The 10393-nt window shown below is 36.5% G+C and overlaps 1 protein-coding gene across 1 annotated transcript; it reads left to right on the plus strand.

The window, feature by feature from the left end:
- Nucleotides 1-1381: 1381 nt before the first annotated feature.
- LOC145032717 (parthenolide synthase-like) lies at nt 1382-3194 on the plus strand. Its single transcript, XM_078981625.1, has 2 exons — nt 1382-2332; nt 2439-3194. The coding sequence occupies exons 1-2, from the start codon at nt 1397-1399 to the stop codon at nt 3057-3059; spliced, it is 1557 nt and encodes a 518-aa protein (XP_078837751.1). The 5' UTR covers nt 1382-1396; the 3' UTR covers nt 3060-3194.
- Nucleotides 3195-10393: the final 7199 nt, after the last annotated feature.

Genomic DNA, 10393 nt, shown 5'->3' on the forward strand with positions numbered 1-10393 from the left:
CAAGGCGTTGACTATCCGTTCAAACACATTTTTTCGCAAACAAATTTTCTTTTGAAATCGTGTGGCCGGTAGACACAATTATCCGCAAAATAATTGTTAATCAGACGTCTATGTCCTTCGTGATCTCTGTTTAACGCCACACATCGTCTTAGTTGTGGAGCTGGATCTGGTTGTAGTAGCACCGACCCTACAATATTAGTACATCATACCAATGAAGCTATTGTCGTCGTTATCATCATCGTACATCTGGAACAAATCAAACATATCCTTTTTTTTTGGAATATTGAAATTTTATATGAAATAAAAAGAAAAAAAAGAAAGTTGTAAAAATAAGGTGTTTTATGTATTTATAGGTTAGTAATTGTTTTTATTGAATATGACCATTTGAAAATGGTTGAAATCATCAAAATTAGATGCAAAAATCTCGTTGCCTGCCGTTACCAGCACCACGTATGGCCACACAACGTGCATCAACAACTAGGATGGGACGGTGTTCAACCGTTACCACGCCGTTTCCGGCTGTCCACATCGACAAAAACGCCCATGACGTTGTCCACACGGGTAAGTCTAAATGCCCTAACTATCGGTGTGAGCCGTGAGGGATTAGTCCATATGGGGTGGTGTACTGGTGTTTAGCCATTGCCCATCGTTACCAACACCACGTGTGGGCACATAACGCAAATCAACGGCTAAAGTGGAGTAGTGTTCAACCGTTACCACAATGTTTCTAGCGGTCCACATCGACAAAAACATCTACGGCGTTGCCCACACCGGTAAGTCTAAATGACCTAGCCATGAGTGTGAGTCGTGACGGATTAGTCCATGTGAAAGTGTATTTTGTTGAAATGACTTGTGTAAATCTTGATTGACAAAAATGTAGATTAATCACCTATCATAAGCTTCCCAATAACAATCTTGTGTGAACCAAGGGCTTGAAAGTTGATACGCAAGAATCTTTACAATTACAATTCGTAATATTATATGAAGGAAATGACCATAATTTAATGTTTCGGCCTTTCGGGTCATACCCAAATAAATCGAATATAGTGATATAAACGATTTGTAGTACTAACTAATAGTCTAATAGGGTGATATAAACGATTTGTAGGTACTAATATATATTAGACGATTTGTAGTACACAAAGTCCATGTAGTTATATGCTTTAAAATTATTATTTTCTAGCATCTTCACGCGTATCACGTTATTCGCATCATGGTTTCTTAGGTTTGCTTAGCCAAACTATATATTTTCATTAAAAAGTAGTTACTAAAGTATACTATTAAGGTACTTTTTTAATATTTATCATTTAAACGTTTTGTACACCCTCCAAAACCCTTCTCTTAATAAAGTATATTCGGTTCGTATTAGAATTTCATCTCCATCTCCACTATAAATATGGAGATCACCATCACTATTCAAACACAAGTGAAACAAGGATCCATCGATATGGATATCATATCATTCTTCCCTTCATGGATTCTTCCAACAACATTACTTCTCTTCTTTACATCCATCTTCATGTATGCTCTTGGAAGGAGGAGCTCATCCTTCAAGCTTCCCCCAGGCCCTAAGAGGCTTCCAATAATAGGGAACCTTCACCAAGTGTTGGGTAAAGAGGGTGTCCATCAAACCCTATGGAACCTCTCCAAGACATACGGCCCAGCTCTGCTTCTTCATTTTGGAGCCCAACCATTCCTCGTCATTTCCTCTAGTGAAATGGCTACTGAAGTCTTAAAAACTCATGATGAGAAGCTGTGTACGCGTCCGTACTCTAAGGCTACCAAGCTACTGTCATTCAACTACATGGACGTTGCCTTCGCACCACACAATGATCATTGGAGAGACATGCGCAAGGTTTTGGTATCTGAGTTCTTGGGTGCTAAAAGGATTAGATTATATAAAAACGTGATGGAGATTGAGATGGAGGCTCTCATTCGTTCTATCTCATCACATTCCTTAAACACTACAGTAAACCTAGAAGATATCATCTTATCTCTAGTATATGATGTCGTGGGTAAGGTTGCATTTGGTAACAGCTACAGGGGAAAGACTTTTAATGGTAGAACATTGAAAGATATAGTCGAGGAGGCACAGGTCATGGGTGGTGCCTCATTTTCGTTTATTTTTCCAACATTTGGTTGGATTTTAGACGAATTAACAGGGTGGAATCGCAGGCTACAGAAATGTTATACTGATTTTGATGGCTTTCTCCAGATGATTCTTGATGATCATCTTTATCAAAATGACACAAAAACAAGTGGTCATGTAAATGATTTTGTCGATGACTGTATGTCTCGGTTGACTACAGAGGAGATGAAAGCACTTGTGATGGTAAACAACACATTTAAATACTTTTCTATGTTTTTGCATAGATTTATTTCATGGTTTTCAGTTTCATTCATCGTTTTTTTTTCCCCATGAATAAACATCACCGCAGAATGTGCTTGAAGGAGCAGTTGACACATCTACTATAACAATGGTGTGGGCTATGTCCGAGCTCGTTAAAAATCCTAGAGTTATGCAAAAGTTGCAAAACGAAATTCGAAGATGTGTTGGAAGAAAATCGAAAGTAGATGAATCAGATATTACGAAGATGTCATACTTGAAAATGGTGGTGAAGGAGACGCTACGATTGCACCCACCTGCAGCTTTTCTGATGGGAAGGGAATGTGTAAGTCAATGTCAGATTGGTGGATATGACGTGTTACCTGGTATGAAAGTGATGGTGACTGCGTGGGGATTAGGAAGGGATCCAAGAATCTGGAAAGAGAACGCAGCCGAGTTCTATCCAGAGCGATTTGAAAACATTAAGCCTGATATCGGAGGGAAAAATTTTGAGATGATCCCGTTTGGAGGGGGGAGAAGAGCATGTCCTGGGAATAACATGGCTACTTCAACTGTAGAATTTACAATTTCAAACTTGCTTTACTTCTTCAACTGGGAAACACCAGCCGGATTGAAGAAGGAAGATCTGGATATGAAAGAGAATGGCTTCCCGTTTCTTCGTAGGACGACACCTCTTTGCCTTGTCCCTACAAAGCACAACTGGGAAGACTAGGAATCAGTTTGTTCTTTCCATTAATGATATGTTGGATCAGGCGTGAATATACTCCATGCGGGTCAACATTTTATGTAATTTCATTATCGCTATAAAACATTTCATTATCGCAATAAAACATATCACTTCGAGTAACATGTGTTTTCCATGCAACAGGATGTTTTTTTTTCCTTTGTTTTTTTTATACCTTTTTTGAGGAATGATGTTCAAAAATTGTGAGAAATTAAATTTGCATCGTATAATGTAATTTGGTCACAATTTTTTACATAGTTTAAATATAGACTAAATTATTGAAATTGTAGTTGTGGTTGTGGTAAATCCTATATTTTGTCTGTATTGGGATAATGATTTAAAAGGGTAATATATTTTTTTATTTTAATACATTTGATCATTGAGTTTTTTTCGTTTATATTTACTCATTCGACTTGTTAAACTGTACACATTTGGTTCTTATGATTGGCTACTACCGGTTAGCCGGTAAAAATAACTTAATAGGGTAATATATTTTTCATTTTGTACATATTTAGTCATTAATATTTTTATATATATTTAGTCATTAATATATTTTTTTGTTGCAAAATAACTCATTTTTGTTTTTTGTATTCATTAAGTACTTATGAATGATTTCTTTAGGTTTTTCTCACGGCATCTTATGTATGTGAGACAATAATAAATGAGGTGTTTGAGGCTTTTTGTTGGATTAGGTGTCTAAGTCATAACTATTTTGGTATGTACTTTGCCTTATTATGAACATGGTCCTTTTGGATTGCCTTCATCATAGCAACTGATAGGATGAATTAAGGAGAAAAATGATTAATTATGATTTATTAATATATTATATGAACAATATATTAAAGGAAAAATCATATTGTTTGATTAATATTGATTAAGAATTACTTTATAATTAATTTCTTGGTCAAAAGAGATTAATTAAACTTAGGGGACTGGAATTGCAATTATAAGATAATTGGATTTTGGGATGTAGATCCCTTAGGAATAAGGTAGACGAATTCAAGGTGGAAGCCCACTTAAAAATCATCCAGGCCTTGATTCTGGAGGGATCTAAAGGGCTACATGATGGCTAAGCAATCCTATTGGGGTTTTGACTGAAACCCTAGCAACTCACCTATAAAAGGAACCCTAAGGCTCCCAAAATTCGGCCTTATGCTTTCAAGTCATCCTTGTTGCTAGTGCTGTTTGTGACTCCATTAGAGATGAAACACTTGGGGCACTAAGTTTTCAAGAGTCAAGATCAAGAAGGATTGTGATTGTTATTGCTACATAACAATCAAGGTAATATTCCTAACCCTATTCATATGTGATTTTCAGTTATTTATGCTAGTCAATTAGGGTTTATTGCTTTGGTATTCAATGTTGTATGTTTACTTAGAAAAACCTAGATCAAAGCAATTAGGGTTGCATGTACACCATAGGATTCATGTTATGCACATAACCCATAGTGGTATCAGAGCCTAGGTCGTTTTTCTAGTGAATAGATGCAACAGTGAGTTGCCAAAGTTCAAGAAAATCGAATTTTTTGTCTTCTGACTGGCTGACTCACCGAGTCCATGTATGGACTCGACGTGTAGGTCCTACTCGACGAGTTCCATAGTGGACTTGACGAGTCCAAGGGTCTGGTGCCGGGAATTTCGATTTTCTTACCAAATTTTGTTGATGATTACTTTCAAACTCGTTTTTGTTGCCTAAAATCGATTTTTTATGCTTGGAATGGTTATTCTTATCAAAATTGATGGATTTGGTTAAATATGGATAATATAGGATTATTATTAGTCAAATATTTAACCTAGTAATTTAAAAAAATTTCAAATTACATCATCTAGGTTTTATAGTTTAAATTTAAACTTAAAAGTTTTAGTTTTTGAAATTTAAATAGTTAAATCCTAATGTTTTGAAAGGTTTCAAAACTTATCCTCAAGTTTTGGAATTTAAAATTTAATTAAAAGGTCTTAATTTTGAAATATTAAATTCTAAAACCTTAGGATTTTGAAAAGTTCAAATTACACCCTTATGGTTTTATTAAATTAATTAAGTGTGTAATTAAAAGAGAGTTAATAAATCCATAATGTAATGGTTTATATTAATAAAATTAAAGGTATAAGTTATTAGATTAAACCACCTAGTACTTTAAAACTGTAAAATACACCCTTATACTATATAAAATTAAAAATCTTATATTATATATGTATGAGTAAATAGTCAGTTTTACCGTTAGTAGGCTTCATTCACAAAGTCGGTCTATAAGGGGTGTTTAAAGAAGCGATGTGACATCCCCATTTTCACGGCCAGAAAAGACCGATTTTGTTTATGCTTTATAAAAATCAGAGTACTTCTTTTCATAAAAAAAAATGTTGCGGAATTTGTTCCCAGAAAAATACAACAAATACGTTATCAAAACAGTTTCGAAGAAACGTATTTTATTCATTTTAAAACACTTGGGTTTTCATCGCCAATACAGGAACATAAGCATAAATGGAACTTACATTAATTTACACTAGTGATCTACATCTCTTTAATCTCTCAGTGTAATGTGACTTCATATCAACACCTATGATATAAATAAACTGAGTGAGTCAGGTTGGGAAACCTGGTGAGTACATAGGGTTTTCAACCCACAATAATATAATTATTATGTTTATCAATCAAACAATCAACCTAATTACCCATCCCCATTATCTTCTTTACTCTTAAGGATCTACCCTAAGAATCAGCTATTCCTCGTTCATTCATTCCTAAGGAATCGGCAAGAAATCCATCGTTGCCACGGTTTACACAACGGGCACTAAGTCTGCATAGTCGCCAGGGTTTAGGCATCAAGTCTGCATGATCACTAATGTTTAGGCACCAAGTCTGCATGGTCACCAAGGTTTAGGCACCAAGTCTACATGGTCACCAAGGTTTAGAGTACACCAGGTGAACACGTCGTTCACAACACCTACAGGTTGCGAGCCTGCTAGTGTTCCACTGGACTATCTAGAATAGTCTATGGTTGTCATCCATACTCTGCTGAATGACGGGGCCATCATTTGGGAAAAAGGCTTCTCACATCGTCCACCTCTCACCCTCACCTCGTGGTCTATAACACCTCTCAACTCATCATTCAACTCATATTTCATCTATTATATCTACCCATGTTTACCCCAACATTATCGTAGATATAAAATACATATACATTTTAAATCATTGAAAACATGTATAAAAATGTTCACCCAGCATAGATAGCAAGTATTCAGATAATATGCACACATAGCACGTAATTTATATAAAATACTTCATATCTATGTGTAAGCTGAAAGTAACTATGCACTCACTTGATTAGGCGGTGACTCGTCACTCGGACAGCACTTCGTTACTCTTAAAACAATTTCCTCAACAAAACCTAGTATCAATATGACTAGGGTTTAGTCTGATGTTAACCGCGACCAATTAATAGTCCAACTATAATTATTATTATATAAGCGTTAATAACACTCAATATAACTCATAATAATAGCCCAAATAATAATTTTAAGGTCCTAATAATGTTACTATAATTAATTAGAAGCTATGTTAAAAATAGCGTAGGCATAGCTCACTTACAGCGGGTTTTTTCGCAAAAACCGGGCTTCGCTGGAGCAGCGTTCCCGAGCCGTAAGGTTCTTTTCTCGGGACTCCGGGAGCCTTGGGGTTTCCTTCGGTTGCTAGGGGGTTTACCTAGGCTTTTAGGGGGGTAGGGGCTTTAGAGAGAGAAACTAGAGAGAGAAAGAAGTGTTTGGAAGGTGTAAGAAATGGAGAAACACGGCACTCTTATTTATAGGGTGACATCCTGATAGACTCTCCGAGTCGGTTCACTGACTCGCCGAGTCAATGCCACGTGTCATCATCTGATGGCTTTTCCTGGGGGGAAAGCCTTGGCCCATATTCAGCCACATCACCCCTATTGCAGCAACACCCTGCCGACTTCTAAACCCCGTAACTTTCGCATACGAGCTCCGTATTCGACGTTCTTTTTTTCCACGCGTAGGTAAAATCAAGATCCACGACTTTCATTTAGACTTCGTTGGTTAATTCTCGACCGATCTGAAATTTAACAGTAGGAGGCGTTTAGACTATTAAATGACCGCGAAGAATTCGTAACTCCTTCATACGGACTCCGTTTTCGTCTATCTTTTTACTGTTGACTTCCTATTAATGAGATCTTCAACTCTCATTTAGTTCGCGTAAGCCAAAAACCACTCGAACTAAAATTCGAGTTTCGGGTCGTGCACTGCTAAGCTGAATCTTAGAAAAATCATAACTTCCTCATACGAAGTCAGATTTGGGCGTTCTTTTTATCGGCGCTCTTAGTTTAACATATTCTACGACTTTAGTTTATATTGATAAGGCTAAATCTCGCTCTATCGTAAATTCACTATTTACGCTTCCTGGTGTCGTGCCGGTTTTGCCGTAAAACTTCGACGGGCCATAACTTCTTCGTTATAACTTGGATTTCGGCGTTCTTTATATGTACGAAAACCATGTAACATATTCCACAACTTGGTTAAGATTATTTATTCTAAATAATCTTTTGTCTAAAAGTCGTTTTCAACCCCTATTGCCTCTAAATTGACTAGCTCGGATCTGCGGGCGTTACAATTATCTCCCCCTTAGGATGATTATGTCCCAGAATCATCAACGAAACAGGGTAGTATAATGACTGCATATGTTATCTCTTCATCCTAGGTAATAACTGTAACTTCTATGTTGCTTCGAACGAGTATCTAACTCTTGGACTCCTTGACTGCACGCGGTGCACCTGCTCGTTAGACTTTCAATCATGACCTTCGTGTCACAAGCTCATTCTTTATCAGAGACTCCTTCTTCTTCTTAGGATAAGTTAATTTGATTGCTACAATTGACCGATGTGTCATATTCTAATGACCTATTATCGTATGTAACAACGCTTAGACTCAGGTCTCTTATAGTCAAATTCCGGAATGGAATATGCCTTCCTTCATGGTTTAATGTGATATAATCACATTTTAACATGTAGCATTTCTAGCTACCAACTTCTTTAACAACGAGTGTGATACTTCTATTGATCGCTTTGATTTCTATTGTTTGGTTTAAGTCGGACGCTACATCAAACTTGCTTCTCTAAACCACATAACCTACTCATCGTAGTCAGACTCAATGTGATATGACCACTAGGGTCGGGATAACAACAATCTTCTTAGTCTTTACCGAAACAATGGTAACGACATACTTGAATAAAACAAAATCAATTACTAGCTTCTTGGTAACCTTGTGACTTTCCCTAATACAAGTGTGAGTCTTGTGTTTCCGGTAGTATAGGCCTCTACTACCTTTCACACCTACTCATACTCGTCCCAAGTATTGTCTCGCAGTTTTCCAAGTTATTATCACAAAAACAATTTTTAACACATAAAAATGTGTCCAAACAATCACAAAAAATTCCCTAGACTCTACTAGGACTTCTTCTATGCGTATCTTCAGTCATTAATTCTGCTTCAGCTCGGTGGAAATGCCATACGATAGGTCAACTTCATGAATTACGCCAATCATTCCATCATCCTGCCAATCGAAGGTGTACTTCGGACGTATTGTACTCCTCTAAACGTAATGCATGACATATTCTAAAGGCAAGATACCACTCTTTTGATATCTTCCGATAGGTGTCATTCACTATCATAAGTCTTTTCATTTCCTCTATTTACTCAATTCTCTATGAGTCCTTATCATGACATTCTATTCTCCAAAGCAGGCGTTTGGTGTATCGAGACGAGAATATAGATAGAGGAAGAATTAGACGTGTATTCCTCCTTATTACTCCAAAAAGTTACATGCCAGTTCTAATATCGTAATTAAACGTTTAGAAACCTGAGCACATAAAATTTCCAGATCTGGTTGGCAACAGACCATAGATCCAATCATATAATGCATATCATAAATCATTTAGCATATAAAAGCATGTTAGGAATTTTCCCTAAATAAGCTAGTGCTTGTGTCTATTCAGGTGTATTACCTAAATTTTATTAGACACACTCCTCACAATCATTGCTTAGCATTCTAAGTTTAAGTCTAGAAATAAATCCATATTCCTAGTTCGCTTAAACTAATGCTCTGATACCAACTGTGACATCCCCATTTTCACGGCCAGAAAAGACTGATCTTGTTTATGCTTTATAAAAATCAGAGTACTTCTTTTCATAAAAAAATGTTGCGGAATTTGTTCCCAGAAAAATACAAGAAATACGTTATCAACACAGTTTCGAAGAAACGTATTTCATTCATTTTAAAACATTTGGGTTGTCATTATCAATACAAGAACATAAGCATAAATGGAACTTACATTAATTTACACTAGTGATCAATATCTCTTTAATCTCTCAGTGTAATGTGACTTCATATCAACACCTATAATATAAATAAACTGAGTGGGTCAGGTTGGGAAACCTGGTGAGTACATAGGGTTCTCAACCCACAATAATATAATTATTATGTTTAACAATCAAACAATCAACCCAATTACCCATCCCCATTATCTTCTTTACTCTTAAGGATCTACCCTAAGAATCAGCTATTCCTCATTCATTCATTCCTAAGGATTATCCTAAGGAATCGACAAGAAATCCATCGTTGCCACTGTTTACACAATGGGCACTAAGTCTGCATAGTCGCCAGGGTTTAGGCATCAAGTCTGCATGATCACCAAGGTTTAGGCACCAAGTCTGCATAGTCACCAAGGTTTAGGCACCAAGTCTACATGGTCACCAAGGTTTAGAGTACACCAGGTGAACACGTCGTTCACAATACCTACAGGTTGCGAGCCTGCTAGTGTTCCACTGGACTGTCTAGAATAGTCCATGGTTGTCATCCATACTCTGCTGAATGACGGGGCCATCATTTGGGAAAAAGGCTTCTCACATCGTCCACCTCTCACCCTCACCTCGTGGTCTATAACACCTCTCAACTTATCATTCAACTCATATTTCATCTATTATATCTACCCATGTTTACCCTAACATTATCGTAGATATAAAATACATATACATTTTAAATCATTGAAAACATGTATAAAAATGTTCATCCAGTATAGATAGCAAGTATTCAGATAATATGCACACATAGCACGTAATTTATATAAAATACTTCATATCTATGTGTAAGCTAAAAGTAACTATGCACTCACTTGATTAGGCGATGACTCGTCACTCGGACAGCACTTCGTTACTCTTAAAACAATTTCCTCGACAAAACCTAGTATCAATATGACTAGAGTTTAGTCTAACGTTAACCGCGACTAATTAATAGTCCAACTATTATTATTATTATTA

This window comes from Lactuca saligna, chromosome 2 (assembly GCF_052625555.1).
Source record: "Lactuca saligna cultivar CGN05327 chromosome 2, ASM5262555v1, whole genome shotgun sequence".
NCBI lineage: Eukaryota > Viridiplantae > Streptophyta > Magnoliopsida > Asterales > Asteraceae > Lactuca > Lactuca saligna.

Coding starts and splice junctions, on each gene's coding strand:
- LOC145032717 (XM_078981625.1), top strand. CDS start 1,397: ATGGAGATCACCATCACTATTCAAACACAAGTGAAACAAGGATCCATC. Junction 2,333..2,438: donor AGATGAAAGCACTTGTGATG/GTAAACAACACA, acceptor ACATCACCGCAG/AATGTGCTTGAAGGAGCAGT.